The sequence below is a fragment of the Pipistrellus hanaki genome (assembly GCF_964339955.1).
Source record: "Pipistrellus hanaki genome assembly, chromosome: 2".
Lineage (NCBI taxonomy): Eukaryota > Metazoa > Chordata > Mammalia > Chiroptera > Vespertilionidae > Pipistrellus > Pipistrellus hanaki.
The window spans coordinates 68,402,155-68,423,545 of NC_140504.1; the positions used below are offsets into that span (position 1 = coordinate 68,402,155).

The 21,391-nt window shown below is 34.4% G+C and overlaps 1 protein-coding gene and 1 long non-coding RNA gene across 9 annotated transcripts in view; both read left to right on the plus strand.

Annotated features, from left to right (window-relative positions):
* LOC311618287 overlaps positions 1 to 21,391 on the plus strand; it is a 1,465,663-nt gene that overhangs the window by 315,853 nt on the left and 1,128,419 nt on the right. The window lies entirely within an intron of this gene.
* CBLB (Cbl proto-oncogene B) overlaps positions 1 to 21,391 on the plus strand; it is a 228,781-nt gene that overhangs the window by 128,624 nt on the left and 78,766 nt on the right. For all 3 annotated transcript variants that reach the window (XM_084875699.1, XM_084875701.1, XM_084875700.1), the window contains exons 6-9: positions 356 to 477; positions 4,907 to 5,044; positions 7,869 to 7,956; positions 11,216 to 11,347. In XM_084875699.1, coding sequence (XP_084731825.1) covers positions 356 to 477; positions 4,907 to 5,044; positions 7,869 to 7,956; positions 11,216 to 11,347 — 480 coding nt within the window. The remainder of the gene's footprint in view (positions 1 to 355; positions 478 to 4,906; positions 5,045 to 7,868; positions 7,957 to 11,215; positions 11,348 to 21,391) is intronic.

Consider the following 21,391-nt stretch of genomic DNA (forward strand, 5'->3'; position numbering starts at 1 on the left):
TCTTCTAGGCCATTTATAAGGACATTTGCTTTTCTCAAAGTTGGAGGGTTTTTGAGAGAAGAGAGATGTGGTTTAAGTTTTAAATTACCACAGTGCTTTATTGGGATTTTTATGGGGTTTTTTTTTTTTCGTTCTCTGTTTTCTATACTTAGGAAATGTTTTCTGCCTAATTATCATATTCCAAAATGAGAGTAAATTTTTCATATTTACTGTTAGATAATAAAAGTTGGCCTGAACCACATAAGCTCATATTCATCTTAAAATTTAAAAGAGCATTTTAGTTAGTGTATTAAATAATGGGCTGGTAATTGATAGCTGATATTATCTAGTTAATATGTTTTATTTATATTTTTAGCCTTGGGGTTCTATTTTGCGGAATTGGAATTTCTTAGCTGTAACACATCCGGGTTACATGGCATTTCTCACATATGATGAAGTTAAGGCAAGACTGCAGAAATACAGCACCAAACCTGGAAGGTAGGACTTTTCAGCAGTCATATTAAAGATTCTTAAGTGAATACTTTAAAATGATATATTGTGCTTGTTCTGAAATGTATGTTCATAAAGTGAAACAAAATACTTTGTAATTTTAAGAACTTAGACCATTTGTTAGGTCTCAGAGTTCTGGTTTTCAAATTGGAATAGAATATTAGCATATTAACTATTTTTAAGGTACCTGTACTTATGTATATAATTGTATGTGTATATTTGAATGTAAGATTCATGTTCATTTCTTTGTTTGTTTTTTCAATCCTCATCTGAAGGTATTTTTCCATTGATTTTTAGAGAGAGTGGAAGAGAGAGGGAAAGACAGAGAGAAATATCGATGTGAGAGAAACATTGATTGGTTGCCTCCTGCACTCACCCGGAGTCTGCAACTGAGGTACATGCCCTTGACTGGAATTGAACCTGGGACCCTTCTGTCCACAGACTGATATTCTATCCACTGAGCCAAACTGCCTGAGGCCCGTGTTCATTTTTTATTTTTTAAGACATTTAATTTGGCTCTATGATAAACATAAGTACATAACACATATCCTATCTAATGAAGAGGGGATATGCTCATTGACCATCACACCTTCAACAAAGATGGTGGCGCCCACAGCCAAGAGGGAATATGCTAATTGACTGCCATACCCTCAAAGATGGCAGCGCGCACAGCCGCAAGATGGTTGTGCCCAGTCCTCGTAGCCCTGCCAGGGCAGCAACAACGCAGCATAGCCTGGCCCGCCCCTAGGTGGGTCCAGCCGCTCCACCTGCTTACCTCCAGAGTCCCCCAGCTCCCCAGCCTCCTAGGGCCAGCCTGAAGTACACGCAAGTCTTGGATGGTGGCTGCCCAGCTGATGCCAGAGCTGCAGGCAAGCTGTGGATGGTGGCTGCACAGCCCCCAGGGCTGGCCAAAGGCACAGGCAAGCCTTGGATGGTGGCTTCCCAGCCACCCCAGGGCCACCTGAAGCTCAGGAAAGGAGGGCTGGCTGAGACTTGCACTGCTGGCAGTGGCAACAGCAGAGGTATGATGAGGGCACCATCTTCCCCTAATCACCAGGTTGCCTCCCGCCCCTGAGGGCTCCCAAACTGTGAGAAGGGGAAGGCAGGACTGAGGGACCATCCCTCCAGTGCATGAATTTTCATACACCAGGCCTCTAGTAAGTATATAAATATAAATAACCCATTGTTATAAACCAAGCCAATTTCATGTCCAATAGAACTTCTTCTGTTATATATCATGGTTCTTTACAGCTGAGAATTGATTTTATTTTTCCAGATAATAATCTGTGTCAGCTGCATAGAGGTTGACTATTTGGTCAGCCCTTTTGACTTTTCCCAAGAAATCCAACCTTATTAATGACAAATCTGGCATCAGAAAATGCATCCTCCCTGGTTAATGCATTTCCCTACATCTGATCTAGGAGTACATCAGATGCATACTAGCCATTTGTGCCATGGCAAGTGGCATGCTGGGGATGGCAGTAAGGACAGTGGAGACCCGTCCCCTCACACTCACATTTTAGTAAAGAGACACCATTTCAGTAGCCAGGAGTGTACACTTTTTATATAGGGACTAGTGTCCCAGTGCACAGATTCCTGCACATTGCAAGGAAATTAATTAGAAGGTGGCCAGTTATGTGAGACTGGGTGAGATGGGGCCTGACAAGCCCTGGAACCAACCTCCCACTGTCCCTTCCCAGCTGGCCTCACCTGGGGTGGCGCCACGTTTTGAAGGGCATCTGCAGGTGAGTGAGGTCCCTCCTGCAGGTGGGGTTCCTTAGCCTGGCATGCAGGAATGAGGGAAAAACCAGCTCTCCAAAATCCCCAGGGGGATCCAGAATTGCAAGAGGGCAGCCTAAATCAGGCTCCCTCCTCTCTGGTTCTGTGGTGCATCACCCAAAAACTGCTACTGCCAAGTCACTACAGCTTGGCAGTTCCTGTGTTGAGTGTCTGCCCTTTGATAGTCAGTGCGAGTCATAGCTACTGGTCAGACAGTTGCTTAGCCTTTTACATATACGCATATAGATCATTTCATTTTAGGAAGGAATTTGGTTGGTGTTTTTTTAAAGTTTACCTTTTCTAATATTGTTTTTATTAGATTTGTAACATGAAGTATGTCTTTTTATTTTTTTATTATTTTTTAAAATATATATTTTATTGATTTTTTTTTTTGACAGAGAGGAAGGGAGAGGGATAGAGAGCTAGAAACATGGACGAGAGAGAAACATAGACCAGCTGCCTCCTGAACATCCCCTACCGAGATGTGCCCACAACCAATGTACATGCCCTTGATCGGAATCGAACCTGGGACCTTTTAGTCTGCAGACCAACACTCTATCCACTGAGCCAAACCAGTTTCGGCATAAATTATGTCTTTTTAAAAAGTATTTTCAAGTACAAGCCACTATTGTTGATTCCTTTCTTCTTTGCTATAATGAAAATTTCCCTCTTTCTATATTTAACAATTTGTATGGTATATAAAAAAGAAGGTAGTGGGTGCAAATGACAGTTTATTTAGCTCAAGTTGAAGTCTTCTGTTAAGATTAAGGAGAAATGTTTCTCATTGTGACCATGATAGCAGGTCAGATATTTTGGACAGTGGCTTAGATGAGTCATTTTGTTTCATCCAAGGATCTCTCAAGCCAAGATTTTCCATAATTTTTACTGTCTGGATTGGCATTAAAGTATGTTTTTGTTTATGAAATATGATTTGAAAGATGAGATATGGTTGGGATTATGCAGTCTTACCAATTTAACACAGAAACTATTTGGGGAATTATCCTGCTCAATTCCATAAAAATAATAAGGAAACTGAGTCTATTTTATGTTCTCTGGTTCAAGATCTGGAGATAATTAATGACAGTGTTGGAAACAAAAACCAGGTCTCATCACTATTGGAATAGTTCTCTGAATAAAATGTTAGTGCTGTCTGTCTGAAAAGATGTCTTCTTTTTTTCCCAACCTGCCCTGTAAAGATTTATTTTATTGTTAGTTAAAGATGAAATGTTTAGTCTGTGATAAACTGTAATATATAAAGTCTGATAGGGCATTGAAAATGTGTTTAGGAAAACTTTTAATGAACACATCAAATAATTTTGATAAATATTTGCTTTACAAAATATATCTATTTAAGTGGTCCTTTGTCTTGGAAAGTGTTTCATCTCTTTGGCTTCATGGTAAAGGGAATAGTTGGGCCTTTGCCAAGGACATTAGGGTTTCTCAGGTTGTGCTTTATTTGCGATCCAACTGGCAGTCATAATAAAGCTGTGTGGAATTTTTTGATCCAATTAAGGATGCCAGTAATTGATGGGTTTATATTTTGTTTTCAGGCTGTCTAGGAGAATGTTTTTACATTTTCTTGGGAAGTTATTTTGTAAGGTTTTATAACAAAAGTGAAGTTCTTAATATTTATAGATCATGTCTTTGAGTTCTTATTTAGAGATATATGGCTAGAATACATGAAATAAAAAGCATATTTTCAATAATAATGCATATTATTAACAACCAAAACTTTATAATTTTTTAATTGTAAAATAGTATATTGAATTCCACAGTAGAAACTGGCTCAGTTTCTGTCAGGGATGGACAAATTAAATTTTTACCCATGTATTTTATTTTTAATTTCCAAAATAATTTATCATAGCTGTTTCTACCACCAGCACTTTCTTTCCTTTTTTTTTTTTAAAATATATTTTATTGATTTTTTTACAGAGAGGAAAGAAGAGGGATAGAGAGTTAGAAACATTGATGAGAGAGAAACATTGATCAGCTGCCTCCTGTGCACCTCCTATTGGAGATGTGCCCGCAACCTAGGTACATACCCTTGACCGGAATCGAACCTGGGACCTTTCAGTCTGTAGACTGATGCTCTATCCACTGAGCCAAACCGGTTAGGGCTCCTTTTTTTCTTTCTTTTTTTTTTTTTTTAATCATCACCCAAGCATATGTTTTTTTCATTGATTCTAGAGAGAGGAAGAAAGAGTGGGGGGGTGGGGGGGTTGAGAAAGAGAAACATTGATTGGTTGTCTCCCCTATACACCCTGACTGGGGATCAAACCCACAACCTGGGTATGTGCCTGACTGGGAATTGAACCTGCAAACCTTCAGTACTCAGGGGTGATGTTCTAACTACCAGCCAGGGCATTACCTAATGGTGATGGCAATAAATCACTTGATAATTTACAACTTCAATTATTTTCTCATATAACTCTGGAGATATTTAAATGAAATGATCATCGCTTCTGTTACAGATTAATCCATAGAGACGTACAACAGTTTTAAAATAATTTAGAAGGAAAATTTATATTAGAAATTCTAAATGATTCTGTTTATTCTTTACCTTAAAAAACTTAACAAATTGTGTAGTACTTATATACATTTCAAATATGATTAAACATGATTTCCTCATATTTTACAGTTATATTTTCCGGTTAAGCTGCACTAGATTGGGACAGTGGGCCATCGGCTATGTGACAGGAGATGGCAATATCTTACAGACCATACCTCATAACAAGCCCTTATTTCAAGCCCTCATTGATGGCAGCAGGGAAGGATTGTGAGTATGAGAAATGGGCATCAGGGCACATTCACAAATGTAAAAAATACAGGCCGCTCTGAAATGGAGAAAATGGATAGTGTGAAGCGGGTGACCTGGTTGCTTGTTTTTTTATTTATTTCAAGACTAAGAAATGGATACTCCTTTGTTTTTATTGTTTATCTTTTAAATATAGTTATTTGAAGATAACCTACTTATTTTAATTTCCCTATATTTAAAGCAAATAAATTCCAACGTGAAATGGCAATGAGATTTTATATCTATTCCCAGAAAAGAAGTTGCTACTTAAAAGGTGTTTTAAAATAGATATAACACACACACAAAAACACACACATACACATACACATACACAGGGGTGGGCAAAAGTAGGCTTACAATTGTGATGATGCAAAACAGTTTATCTTTGTATTATTATTTATTAATTCTTGTATTATTTTGCATATGACCAACTGTAAACCTACTTTAGCCTATCCAAAAAGTTTAGGCAACCTGTTAAGTCCCTTCATAGTATCCATACCTGTCATTCATTTTAGTCCTATGCCACTTCCTTCTTTTGTTGTATAAATTTCCAGTGTCACTTCATCACACTGATTGTTGAGCGCTTTGCTTTACTGAGTAACCAGGAGACCTAGGTGATTCAACTTGCCATAGCATAGATTGTGATAGAAACCTAACAGGAGGAAAAAAATAGTGATTGGATCAATATGGAAAAAAAAAAGAATGCATTTTTAAAGTTGTGAGCTTTCTAGAAATACTTATATGAGAATTGTGTGGCAAACTAAGGTACTATTTTTTTCCCTCTTAATTATGATAAATTTGCTGTTCTCAGTTAGTTATACTTGACCTTTAGTGCAGCAGAAATTTACATGTGTAGCTTTGAAGTACTATGATTGCAGAATTTTTACTTTTAGGAGAATAAGCTTTAAAGTTTGAATTTATCAATAGAGGTTGTGAGGGAGCAACTCTGTGATTTCTTATGGCTTATGTATATTGTTTACAGTGCCTTCCATCTATTTTTCAAAATTCAAACAAAACCAAAACTTAATAATTTTTAAGTAGTAGTCTTGCCTCCGAATACCTACATAGAGTAACGATTAATATTGACACAAACACACATGCATACACACATCTTCAGGGGTGTTTGATGAGTTGAATTTGTACTTTAGGGATGAATTACATTAAAAATAGATTAGATCAGAATTTTAAACTGATAAGTAGATCAGGTTTTAGATTAGGTTAAAATAGATATTACATTAATTACATGATTTTTTGTTTTAAGATCAGTAGAAACATGGGAGGCATATCATCTATCTTAGTCCAGCAATCACCAGAGTCAGCTGTTCTTTCCTGATATTAAATCAAATATTATATGACATAAGTGATAAATTTACTTTTATAACTAGCTAAGATTTTTTTCTTTCTTCACAGTTTTTGTAGCACCCTTGTTCACTGGGGAGAATGGTCATGGAATTGTCATTTCTTTATACTTTAAATAGAGTGTTTTAACCTCTTCTTTGTCTTATTGTCATATTTGTAATCTTTCATTTCTGACTTCATAGAATTTCATGTTTTTGAAGTGGGATGATCAAAATGTTATATAATAATTTTTAAAATTGGCCACTTTAGGGTATAAAAAGAAATTTCCTTACTAGTTTTGCTTATCACTCTTTACTTAATATTTGTAGAATTTTATCCCAGCCTCAGAATAACACTATAACTTTGTATCGTATTCAAATATAATCATCCACTTTTCCTAAGTCTTAAAGATTTATCTCACTGATTCATTCCTTACCATTTGAGAATTGTCTGTTCTCCAAGTTAATTTTTTTCTGGTTTTCCTAGGTAAATTTTAACACTAACTTATTCATAGACTATTTAAGGATAAATATTTTTGTTATTTCACAGAACAGTTTTAGTATAGTTTTTCCTTTAAAATATTTACCACTGTAGTAGTATATTCTTAATTTTTCATTTTAAGCCATTTAGCACAGAGAGATATTGAACAAAATTAGTCATAGCATTGAATTGACAAAATCCAACAGTAATACTGCCATTAAAAATGAAAAATAGGTATTTACAAATCCAATAAATTTAATTTTTAATGAATTTCTTAGTAAAAACTATCTTACCACAGAAAGATGGCATTATTACTATAATTTTGGAGCATTAGTTCTTCTTTCAGTTCTCTCTAATAATGGAAGGTTATATTCATAAAACTCTCTGTGTTCATAGTTTGATTTGAAGTAAATTAAACATGGACTTGCAACACTTTCTGATTTCTTTAAACATGTTGGGTGAGTAGAAGGTGAGATGGAAAGAGAGAGAAGAAGAAACTGGAGAAACAGGGACGCCATATAAATGCTTGAATAACTTTTGGAGGAAATTATGGGCTTTAATTCCACTTTTCTTGTGTTAAATATAATTTAAAATGATATATTAACACTAACTGTGCTTCAGATGAAAAATGTAATAATTGCAAAAATATACATGTTCAGAGTATATTGGTATAGAATATGAGAGACCAGTAAAATAAAATTTTAAATTACCTAACAGACATATAGTAAAGGTATTTATTTGAAATGGTTGCTTAGTAGCTGAGTTAATATATGTTATATATTTCTTATGTGAAAGTGATTTCTAGATTTTAAAAGTATTAAAAATAACATAATATTATGGAAATAGAGATGGAATAGGTTCTTGATATAAGTTAAATAAAAAGGAAGTATTGAAATGTTTGTGTTTTAATATAGAATAATCTGATAAAATAACCTAGTTGCAATTAAAACATAAATTTATAATAATAAAATGTATCTTTAATTTCTAGCTACCTTTATCCTGATGGGAGGAGTTATAATCCTGATTTAACTGGATTATGTGAACCTACACCACATGATCATATAAAAGTTACACAGGTAAGGACAATTTGTGCAAATGTACTTATAATTAATAAGTATCTAGAATGCTTTGACATAAATAAAATTCTCTACTTACTCTAGAGTCAAAATCATGTGCAGGCACTTAATGCAAAAGATACTTAAGGAATTCTAAGGGTGTTTGAAAGAAAAAAAACACATTACTTTTTCCATTTTTTAAATAAAAATTTTTGCTGTTAATGTTCTTGCTTCCAATATAATTTTGTTAGTTATTTGGGGAGATAGGTAGATAAATCCAAAGATAAATAGGTAAATATGACGGAGCCATAGGTTTAGGGAACTGCATAGCAGTTAGGATAATTTATAGGCATTGGCTTTTAGAGTCAAATGAATAAGTGAACCCTATTGAAGATAATAATTATATTTTTATAAATCCATTGTTGGCAGCCTCATAGATTATGAGTGAAAGTGTAACTGGGTGGCATTCAGTAATTACCAAAATCTAAGTAAAAATACCTTTGACTCTAGAGTCCATATATAAATCACTTGCATATATACACAAAGCTCTATATCCCAGGTGTTTGCTTTAGCATTTTTCTTAAAAATGGAAACTTAGAAAATACTGAAATATTCTATTATAGTTTTAAAAATTATACCTGCCCTAACCAGTTTGGCTCAGTGGATAAAGCATTGGCCTGCAGACTCAAAGGTCCCGGGTTCGATTCTGGGCATGTACCTTGGTTGCGGGCACATCCCCATTAGGGGGTGTGCAAAAGGCAGCTGATTGATGTTTCTCTCTCATCAATGTTTCTCACTCTCTTTTCCTCTCCCTTCCTCTCTGTAAAAAAATCATTAAAATATATTTTAAAAATAAATAAGTAAATAAAATAAAAAAAATTATACCCATACTGTATTATACTGAAAAGTCATTAGCAGGAGGATGGTAGTTCTATATAATCACATGGTCACTTCTGCATTTTTTGTAAAAAAAACTTCCATCTTGGGACACTCAGTTATATAACATTTCAATTTGTAAAATTACACTGTGTAAGTTTAATTTCTGTGAATAAAGAAATCATCACCTATGAACACATTAAAATAATTTTAGAAAATAAAAATTAAGAAACACCAAACTAGTAACATTGTTTTTAACTGAGTGAGTAAAAATATTGGGGAGTCAAGGAGAGGATCATTTTATACATAAAAAAGCATCATTTTATATGTAATCTAGTTTTAAAATATTTTATAACATATATATTTTTAAAAATATGTTTTTCTTGATGTTTTAGAGAGAGAGGAAGGGAGAGATAGAATCATCTATGAGAGAAAAACATCAATCAGTTGCTTCCTGCTACTGGGGATTGAGCCCACAACCCAGGCATGTGCTTGATGAGGAATTAAACCAGAGACCTCTTGGTGCATGTCAGGATGCTCAACCAATTGACCCACACTGGCCAGGCTTTGTGATGTGTATAATAAATAAAAATCTAATGAAAAACAAATTAATGGCATTGGGGAAGACAATAATTTTTTAAATTTTATTTCTAATTCTTTAGATTTTAGTCCCAGTGGTCTTGATATTATTATACTTATTGACATATGTACAATTTGTGGGCAGTTTTTCAAATTTAACATATGGTTTCTATTATTTATATAGTGACTCTATAGTATATATTTTAATAAAACTTTTATATTTCATAACATTTATTTTTATAAAACAATTATTTTAATATACATATTCAAGAAGAGTACCATTCCATTAAACGAATTATACATATTTGGCTAAAATACCCATTACATTGAATTAAATTCTGCATTTAGGTTTTTAAGTTATTGTAAAAATTTTTTTATAATTGTAAATTGATCCTTTGGATGTCATAACCTACATAAAAATGTATATTTTATTTTAGGGACTTCAATGATTTATAATTTATTTTGGATTGCTTTAGATTAATTTTTTTTCCATCTTGATCTATTCTCTCATGTCTTTTTCCTTAAATTAAAAAATATATATATTTATATAGTCACACATACATCCATTATGGTAGGCATGATTTACATATTAATGTGTATAGGTGCATATTTGTATATCTATCTATGTCTTATGTATATTGTTTTCCTCACCAAGATTGTAAAATCTTTTAGTAGGTTAGGGATTAAATATTGTCATTTATTTACCCTACCAGTACCAGGCACATAGGCATTTTCTAGATTAGAACATTGCCTTATTTAAACAGGTTTTATTAATATAATTCATTTTTTGTATCCCTATTAAATAACACCATTTTTTTGTATTTTCTTTACACTCACCAATATATTTGTATCTCCTTTGTGACAGATCTTTTCAATATTTGAACACTGAAAATTGTACTATATCAAAAGGTTCTGAACCAGTAAATCAGAGTTTCAGTAAAACAACTTTTGGTTGCTGAAGTGATTAAGATTGGGGGGAAAGTATGCAATTTAGAAATTTAATATAGAATTTAAGGAAAACTTAAACTTATTGAACCTTAATTATTTTTTTAAATTCAATATATCTTATTATACTTTGGAGTTTACATGACATATAAATGTGGGCCACAGAACCTTACTTGCAGGAAGGGCTTGGCAAATGCTACCTTCCTTCCATTCTGGAATTTCTATAGGTATCTAAAAAATAAAATTTAATATTCAGCAAGAATCATGTTTATTCATAGATTTTGGTAATTTGACAATAAAATTAGATGAGCATGTGGCATTTACAAAAAAAAAGTTAATTACATTGCTTTTTAAAACCTTGTTTGTCTTTTGTATCACTATTTTTTTAAAATATATTTTTATTGATTTCAGAGAGGAAGGGAGAGCGAGAGAGAGATAGAAACATTAATGATGAGGGAGAATCATTGATCGGCTGTCTTTTGAATGCATCCTACTGGGGATCAAGCCTGCAACCTGGACATGTGTCACAGATTGGAATCAAACCCAGGACCCTTCAATCCACAGGCTGATACTCCACTCACTGAGCCAAACCAGCTAGGGCACACTGTGACTTTTGAAGCAAGTCCCTTCCTAAAAGAATGGTACAAAACATTAAATAGTCCCAAGTAGTAAAAGAACTTATGTCATTGACTTTTATAATAATAAAAGCTCAAATCTTTAAAATATTTTTTTTTTGTAGACCAAATTTCCATTATCAATTTATAACATGTCTCAAATAGCAACACAATCCTGATGGGAGCAAGAATGGTATTTGAGAATATTTAATGTTAACAGTTTATACAAGAAATAACATTAATGTTATTTTTCACCCAAATTGCAGGAACAATATGAATTATATTGTGAAATGGGCTCCACTTTCCAGCTCTGCAAAATTTGTGCTGAGAATGACAAAGATGTCAAGATTGAGCCCTGTGGGCATTTGATGTGCACCTCTTGCCTTACAGCATGGCAGGTATAATCCAGGTTTAATTAGCAATGTGAATTCTCCCTTATATTCCTTAGCAATATCTGTCTTTTCAATTTTCTTCATCTTAATGATTCAGGAAATAATACTGAGAAGTGCTTTGTTTGAAGAGTTGTTAAAAAAAACAAAACACATATCTTTCTTGTATATAATATGGTATTTTTGTTTTTATATTTCTTCTTTTGCATGTGTCAGTTTATATTAGTTTTAAGTAGTTCTTTAACACTATTGATTTCAGAAAGTCCCTTATCCATATTACCAATTAACTACATTTACATAATTTACTTAGATCATAATCTAGTTATAGTACATCAGATCCAAAGAAAAGTAAACTTCAGTAGATAAATCATAGGTTGATATTTAAACCATCCCTCTTCTCCTGCGGCACTGTAGCTCCTGTCTCTATGGTTGCTCCATAATGCTAAAATAGGAAAATCAGACAGAAAATGCTTCCGAAATACTAATAGTTCTCACAGAAACAGACATTAAATTTTTCAGTTTACAGAAACAGAATCTATGATAAATTGCAGAATCTAAGATAAATTAGACATGTTGAATAAATACAAATTGATTAGATGTTTTTGAATGAGACCTAGAGAATAATTTGTTTCCCCAAGGGTTTTCTTACCCTTTTTTAATCTATAATAAAAGGTGAGATCTTAAAATGGCTCTTTGGACAGATTTCCAATTTTGCATGTGCTCCAAATACCAGAATATATTACATATCTTCCATTATCCAGAATATTTTGATCAAGCCATATTTAAACTGTTGTTTAATTCAGCCAATGTTGAAATGAATATTGTTGATGGTGTTTAGTTAGAAAGGAAATAATTACCTTTCAAGCCTTTTTAAAGACATGCAGGTGAGTATGTATTTGATATCCCTACCCTGTTCCTAAGCCCCCTCCTTCCTGATCTTCTCTCCTCCCCAGAAGCTCCGTCCTCCTGAGGAAGGATGTCTTAAGTTCAGGAAAGGGTGCAGACTAGAGGAGCCATGATGCCTTCTGAACTCATTACTTGATAATCTATACTAATAAAAGGGTAATATGCTAATTAGACTAGATTGACTAGATGTCTTCTGGACATCCAAAGTCTTTCCGGACAAAGCCATGGTGGTGGGGACCAAGGCAGAGGCAGTTAGGCATGCAGAGATCAGGCCTAAACTGACAGTTGGACATCCCCCAAGGAGTCCTGGATTGGAGAAGGTGCAGGCCGGGCTGAGGAATCCTCCCCCACCCCCATGCATGAATTTCGTGCACTGGGCCACTAGTAAAATATATTGACTTTCACTTGTTCACAGTCTTATAATAAGGGCCTCCTTCTTCCTGTGATGATACTTAAAAATGAATGAAGAAAAAGAGGAAGACCTAGAAATGAATTACAATCCAATTACATTTTCAAAGCCATTGCTGAACTCCTGATGTCTTTGTGACCTCACAAAATTGTTGAACATTCCTATACTTCTCTCAATATGCACTGAGATTCTATTTTACTTTAGTTTTCCTTGATATCCTTGCCATGATTTCCCTTTATTCCTTCATGATGTTGGTGAATTGTACATAGTGTAGGAGAAGTTGCAGGAAGAGGGATGCTCATTATGGTGTCAGGAAGCTCATTCTCAGCTTCTGGGCACATGTTTAAGTTATGTTAACAATAATAGTTTGTAGACTTAAACATTTCTTTTTATAAATAACTTACAATAAATGTACTTAAGCTTGTAGAAGGCAAAACTGTTTGCAAGTGTGTTTCAAATGTATCAGTAGAAAATACTAGACATGTTTTTGATGTGCCACATTGACTGGGATGGGACTACTTATGGTGCTTTGCTTTATTTAGTACCCACCCAGCATTTTAGAGCAAGGATTAAACTGACAGAGGCAATTATGTGTCACTCTTTGAATTGACTTAGCCTTGAGTGTGGTAGGATGGTTCTCACAGGTACAAAGAAACTAAACATTTGCATTCCTTTCTAAAGAAAACCAAAATTTTAGGCTGATAAAAACTCAAAGTACTCTGCCACCTTGAATAGCCTGTGCTTTTCAGCTTCTTCTTGGAGTCGTGGTCTTAGAGCATAGACACACAGGCATATTGCAGGACCTGGCTGCTTTAAGCTGATAATTATCTCATACTTGGAAGTTAAGTGGGTTAAAAGTCAGAAGCTCTCATGAGTTTGGCAGACACCTTTGATTATTGTTGAAAGCATTGTACAAAATAGCTCTGTACCTATGGCCTAAGGCAAATAAAAGAAGATGGCTGGATATAAAACAAAAAATATTTCATTTTACTTTCCGTATTCTTCTTTAAAGAAATATAACTTTTAAAATGTTAGGACCAATAGTATATATTTTACATAGTAAGTTTGTGAACTCTTTGGTAGTTATGTGCAAAAGACATGGGGCTAGTTCCCAGTTGTCATTGGTGTTTTTTTGCACTTTGCAGCACCACACCTTTTCTGTGTATTACTGTGCCTTCCAGATGGTGCAGTTCCTCTTGCTAGTAGCAGATGAATTCCTTGGTTCACTTCACAGTTTTTCATACTGGCCTAATTACCTTATGTGAGGATATGTCCAGTCATATTCATAAATTATTACCATTTTATATTTCTCTGTTTTATTTTGAAATAATTCTCAGTTTTACTTTTAGAAATTGAGGAAGTGCATCAATTGCCAATCACTGAAAACAGTCTAGAGTAAAATTTTAGGAGAAGCTATATAAGACTGTAGTACTAAGACAGTAGTTTACTAAGTAAGTAGTAACAAAAGATGACACATTCAAAAGCACTCAGGTTGAAATAATAATAAAAATAAATCACACTCATGGCAATAGATGTTAAAGTTATTAACATCTTAAACCGATCATAGAATTTAGCATATAAATTAATGAAAAGTATGCTAAGGAATTCTTTCAGCATTATTTTTTAATTATTCCCACATAAGACAGTTCGTGATTAATATACATTTCTCTGACTTATGTCCTGTGAGCTCTTACTTCATTGTATTTGTATTGTAAACATTTATGTATTTACATGTTTCTCTTTTAGAGCATGGATTGCTTTACCTATTTTTGAATCCTTCTCACTGCAGGAGCATGCTACCCACCTACACAGTGGTAGTTAGTAAATATTTGTGACTATATCCTATAGGTTTTATAAAGGAAATAGAAGAAGGGGACTCTGTTACATTTAATAAAAAGATATTGATACTTGAGATCACTTGGGAAAAGTCTTGTAATGCTTTAGTTCTCTTCATTTCTCTTCTTAGAAGTAGCTGTGATTTTTTCAAATAATTTTTATTATGCTTAAGCTGAGAATGAATCCTAAGAATTTTAAACTTCAAATCCTATCCATTTGTTCTATTCAGTAGCTGAGTGATTCCCTTCAACTTTTCACATTTTTACTTCTTCCACTTATTTTTGAGCAATGTTATTTTATTTCTTTTGCTTGCAGTAATACACTAACATAGAGGCAGTAAAGACCAAGTTTCTACTTTATTGCATTTTACACCAGAAAACATGCATTGTGACCCCTTGTTCCAAATTTTCTCCACCTTGAAGAAAATTGTTCTTAGGCCAAGGTTTGAGAATTCCAAAGTGGTATTCCATACATAATCTTAGTGGTTAAAGGAAACTTCAGCTACTGAACATTGCTACTTTGGGTAAACTGAATATTTCTACATTTACATAAAGATGTCACACCATGGTGCTTCCTGCTAAAAAAAACCACATCTGTGTTTGCACCTTTCATATTGTTATACGAACAGCAGTGTTTGATAATCAATAGACATGTGATTGCAAAATGCCTCTTTATTGAGGAGAAATAAAAGTCTTATAATGTCAATGAAGTTAACAAACATTAGCTATTCTAAAATCCTCACATTGTAGCCTCAGTGAGCTGCTCACTGAACTTACCTAATTGATGGTTAATATGAGAACAAAATGATTGAACATTTCCATAGTTTTACAATATATTGTCAAAAATTGTATCTAGCCCTAACCGGTTTGGCTCAGTGGATAGAGCGGCCTCCCGACTGAAGGGTCTCAGGTTCGATTCTGGCCAAGGTTGTGGGCATATCCCCAGTAGAGAGTGTGCAGGAGGCAGCTGATGTTTCTCTCTCATCTATGTTTCTCTGTCATTGATGTTTTTAACTCTCTATCCCTCTCCACTCCTCTCTGTAAAAAAAATCAATAAAATATATTTTAAAAATTGTATCTAAACTTATAGGTATAATTGAAAATGATATTAAATTTCTGGATATGAGTGCATATAGTTAAAATAATATGACTCTTTTGCAACTTTCTGCTTATTTGAAATGGTATAGGCTAGAATCCATGTTTTCTGACTTGAAAACCAGTGTTTTGTTTTATATTTTTATTCATTTTTTTCTGTGGAAAAAGAGTTAAGTTTTTATACTTAATTAAGCACAGGAATAATTTGTTATTTTTTTTCTCTTAACTGGACTGGTAGAAGCAGCAGTGTATTGTTTCATCCATTATTCTGCAAGATCCCAAATCCATTCATTCATTCACTCATTTATTTTTTTAGGAAACATCCCTTAAGCAGCTTCTGTTTCTCATGTTCTGGGCTAATCTCTAAACTAAGAAAGCAAAACACTAAGAAACAGCCCCTACCCTCAAGAAGTTAAAATGAAATCTATATGTTTTATAAAGATAATTAAATGCTTTTAATAATTACTTGAAATGAACATCTTGTTATCCTTCAAATTTAATTATGGATCTGAGATATTTCTTGTCACTTTCTATTACCTTGGTTGACCGTGCTGATATGGAAAAGATTTTAAAGACTGCATATCTGCCAAGAAGCTCTGATAAATCTGTCCAAGTCCAATAGGAAAGATTAAACCCTGACCATAAAACATTGTGCCTGTGTGAACTTTTAGCAAGTCATCCTTCACCAGCTTTACCTTCTATTTGATGCCCTACTTTCGTTTAATTAAAATTCATTGGAGACTAAATATTATGTAATTAGCAGAAACCCTAAGAAATGCACAGTAGTGGTGTCAGTTGTTACAGGCTACAAGCGGTTTCTCTGTAATTGCTGTCATAATGGCCCATTAGTCATGCCTCAGAAGGGAAGAGGTGTCAGATACCTTTTCCCCCCCAAAACATCTGTGTTATTTAATCAATTGAATAAGCAAGCCAGTGTTTGCACAGAATACTAAACAAGTTGAATAATTGCCTCTCTAGAGGCATTCTTTGAAACAGTATCTTGCTGGGTGTGGCATTTCTGTTTATTCTACATGGTAAAACTGGGATGGTTTTATTTCAGGTCCACACTTTTCCTCAGATATTATCAAAACAGTTTTCTTCTTCACCCTGAATTCCTCTACATTTTTCTTTTTGTAGTAGCATATTATGCATCAGTGAAATTGCAGGGTTACCACATAAAGTGTTAAGTAAAGAAATAGTTTTCCTTCTGTGTTTTTTCCTGGGATCTAGATAAGGGCTTCTTGGCTAATGAATGGTACAAACTCTAGGCCATATTCCTCAAATATTACTTTCAAAATAAAAATGGATACATATGTATCAATTAGATATGCAACCATAGTTGCTAAGGATTTTAATTCAATTAAAAGGAAGATTAGTTTTTTCCTGTGATTATTTCTTTTGCATACTTTTGCAAAATAATTTAAAATAAAGATATAGGAGCCTGAAAAATAATAATTCACAAAAAAGTCAATAGATGAAAATCAGTAAGTTCTAATTTTATTATGACATAATTTAAAAAATTTTGGATGTTCTGTATTTAGACATTTGTAAGTTATCTGAGGAAAAATAAATGTTTAGTTCTCTAAGAGAAATGAGTAGCCAGTACCACCTCATTTAAGGCAGTCCTATATAATAAAAGCCTAATATGCTAAATGTCCAGTCATCCTGTTGGCCGTTCAACCAATCAAAGTGTAATCTGATTTGCTAAGATTGTTCAACTGCTTGCTATGGCATGCACTGACCACCAGAGAGAAGATGCTGCAATTGGTAGGTAAGTTTGCTGCTTGGGTCCAGCTGATCAGGTCTGAGTGAGATGGGCCAGATGCACCCTGGAGCACTCTTGTGGTTTCTCTCCTGCTTTGATTGTGTACTGGTGGGCTTCTTCAGCCTGTTCTACACCCTCTCTTAATCAGGAATCCCTCAGGGGATGTCGGAGAACCAGTTTTGGCCTAATCCTGCAGGCCAGGCCAAGGGGACCTATGGTGCACAAATTCGTGCACCAGGCCTTTAGTAAGAGATAATCTTTTATTGTATCTTCCTTCAAAAGCAACCAATTTCTAGCATCAGTGAAATTTTGTAACCATGGAACTACAAATAATATTTGACTTTAAGAATGTTATAAATCAGTATTTATGTCCTTGATTATATGTTGTGTCTTTTTGTATTTGATAAAATGTTGGATCTCTTCTTTCATTTTAGGATTAATGTAGGGGCTACTTGAGTTGTCCAAAAATATTATATTGATGTCATGAACTACAGACCATAATTCTATACATGACAGGAATGAAAGGCATGAGACCAATATAAATACATTCTGATAGACAGATGCTTGTCTCTGAATGTAGTGACTACAATAAATAGACACTCGCTGTATTGTGCTGTGCCTTGCTGTTCAGTAGCAGATATTGGCACTTTGGCAACATTTTCAGTTACCTCTAACTAGGGCTTCTGATTGGTGTTTTAAAAGTTGGCTCCATTAAATAAAATGTCTTAAGAATGCCAACTCTCATAAGCTTCATGCATTGAAGTTTTAAATTGGATTCTAGCAACAAGTATTTCAAAAAAAGCTATTACTATGAAAAAATATATATCTGAAGGAATATTATACTTACTACAACAAGGTTTGCTGCATCTTCATATTAAAAGTTGAAACTTTTCAGTTAGAGCAAACAGAATATTTATCGATTATAGTAGCTTCTTTCATTTGAAAACTGCAACTTGAATAAAATATTTATTTTTTCATTTATTATCAGTAGTAGGCAGCTATTCTTAAACTTTATTTTAACATAGGCAATGAACCTCAGGTAATATTCTGATAGTATAATATCATATAGTGATAGTGTAGTGATAAAAGATTAGGATCTTAAAACAGACTTCTGGGATAGATATCACTTCTTATTCAGTACTGCTGAGCTATGAGACCTCCCTCAAATTATGTAAACTCTCCATTTTCTTTACTGGTAAAATGTGAATAATAATTTTACCTATCTCAGGATTTTATGAGTTAATATGTGGATAGTGCTTACAACAGTGCCTGCAATTTTAGTTATTATTTTCTAATATAGTAACTGATGGTATCACTTAATGAAGATACTAGCAGCCTGATACATGGAATTAGTGCACAGGGGCTAGGGCTAGCCTCCCCTCAGCCCAGCCTGCACCCTCTCTAATCTGGGACACCTTGGAGGATGTCCAACTGCCAGTTTAGGTCCAATCCTGGGGATTGGCCCTGGTCGCCCCAAGCAGCCTACTCAGTCGTTTGTCCCTTACTAACTCTCCTGCCAGCCTGGTCATAGGCAGCCAGCCATCTTTGTGAGGGCATGACAGTTAATTTACATATTACTTGCTTATTTTATAGGATTTCATATATCTGATTAATACTTTATATACACTAATAATTCTCCGCAGTGGTTGCACCAGTCTACATTCCCACCAGCAGTGCACGAGGGTTCCTTTTTCTCCGCAACCTCGCCAACACTTGTCGTTTGTTGATTTGTTGATGTTGGCCATTCAGACAGGTGTGAGATGGTACTGCATTGTTGTTTTGATTTGCATCTCTCAGATAATTAGTGGCTTTGAACATGTTTTCATGTGCCTCTTGGCCTTCCTTCTGTCTTCTTTTGAAAATATTCTATTTAGGTCAATTGCCCATTTTTTAATTGGATCATTCATCTTCCTTTTATTTAGTTGTATAAGCTGTCTGTAGATGTTGGAGATTAAACCTTTATCAGTGGTAACATTTGCAAATATGTTCTCCCACACAGTGGGCTTTCTTGTTGCTTTGTTGATGGTTTCTTTTGCTGTAAAAAAAGCTTTTGGGAAAATTGATCAGATACATGCAAAAGAATGAAACTAGATCACCAACTTACACCATACACAAAAATAAACTCAAAATGGATACAGGACTTAAACATAAGATGGGAAACCATAAAAATACTAGAGGCATCCACAGGCAGCAAAATCTCAGACATATGCCAAAATAACTTCTTCACTGATACTGCCCCTAGGGCAATGGAAGCCAAATAGAAAATAAACAAATGGGACTACATCAAAATAAAAAGGACCTGCAGTTTTTACATTCATTTCATTTCAAGATAGAATTCTTATGAACTTTTTTCAGATACTAAGATGTTTCCACAGTTATCTTACTCTATTTCTTTGTTATTGAGACTATTTTTATAATAATCACAGGAGGCCCTGTGCACCAATTTGTGCACAGTTTGGGTCCGGCCCACTTGGATTGGGGCTGGTTGGGGGAGGGACCATGGGCGATTGGCTGGCTGGCCCCACCCCTGATCTGGGTGGAGAGGCCAATCCAGGGCCCAGCAAGCTGGAGGGAGGGGCTGAGGACGGTTGGAGGCGGCCCATAGGGGCCCAGATCCAGCCAGATGGCTCTCGAAGTATGCCTCATAGCAACTTCTCATTCCAATCCTTGCCTTCATTCCAGTGTTCTGGTCACTTAGGCTTTTATAGATAGATAGATAGATAGATAGATAGATAGATAGATAGATACCAACTGGAATTCACATATGCTTTTTGGAAAGCTTTGAATTAATTTATCTTTAAGATATTCCTTAAAACATACATTCTCTTACACTGCACAAATAAGATGAAATGGCTTATCCAGTGTCACATAGTTGCAATTGTTGGGTGTAGTATTCCAATCCAATAGTTTTGATTCAGAAAGTATGTATAGTAGGTCCTTGGGTTACGTCAGAGATCCATTCCTCCAGTGCAAGGTGACACGATTTTCGCCATAAGTTGGAACCCACTTACATAAACACCTACGTCACTCATATGGAGCACATATACAGCAGTAATGAAGTGAAACAGTAAAAAAAAAAAAATTAAAAGAAAGATAGCAATTCCTGACCTTTACTTGTAATAAATTAAATAGTAAACAAAGCACATATGTACATATATTGGAATGACAGAACTTTTTTTTTTAATAAATAAATGGGAAATGGCGACATTATTACAAAATGACATACATTGAGTCCAACATAACCTGAGGACTTCCTGTATTTCTTTTCTGATTCACTGTTTTTATGAGCCTCCCAAGTTAAAACTAAAAGTTCTAAGTCTGGATTCACCAATGTCTTCTCCCTTGCCCATCGTGAAAGAGCACTAAACTAAAGATCTCTCCAACCCTGGGTGATTTAGTCGAAGATTACTATTAACAATCTTCATTCTTTTATTTATTCTTTTAACAATAAGTTATTGAGTTTCTGTGGGAAATATCATGTTCTGAAAATGCTTAGTATGGAACCAATTTACTCTCAATGTATGTATGTATCTATGTATATAGTTATCTATTTCTAATTCTTCCATGTTTAGGAAAAAAGATTTATGGGAACTCTAAATCTACCTGAAGTATAACAAGGTGATGTAAATTAGATTATACAGAAAGTACACACACACAGTAAAAACATAAAACACACTCTAACACGAGACTCATAAAGTGCTATGTACCCTCTCAGATCCTCCATATGAAGTGCTTGATATTAAAATGTGTCCTCAACTGATCATCCTGAGAGAAAATAAATTGCACTACTTATAATGTTTATTATAAAAAAATGAAAAAAGGTTATTATTGAAGAGATAAAATCCATGTGAACAATATTTAAAATAGAAAGGATAAGGAAGGTAATTAATATGACGATAATGAGATGATTTTGGTGGCATTTAATAAGATTTTTATTTGAGATGTTATTAAGTAACTAGAGGCCCAGTGCATTAAAGTTCATACACTGGAGGGGGGGGGTCCCTCAGCCCATCCTGCCTACTCTCACAGTCCGGGAGCCCTCA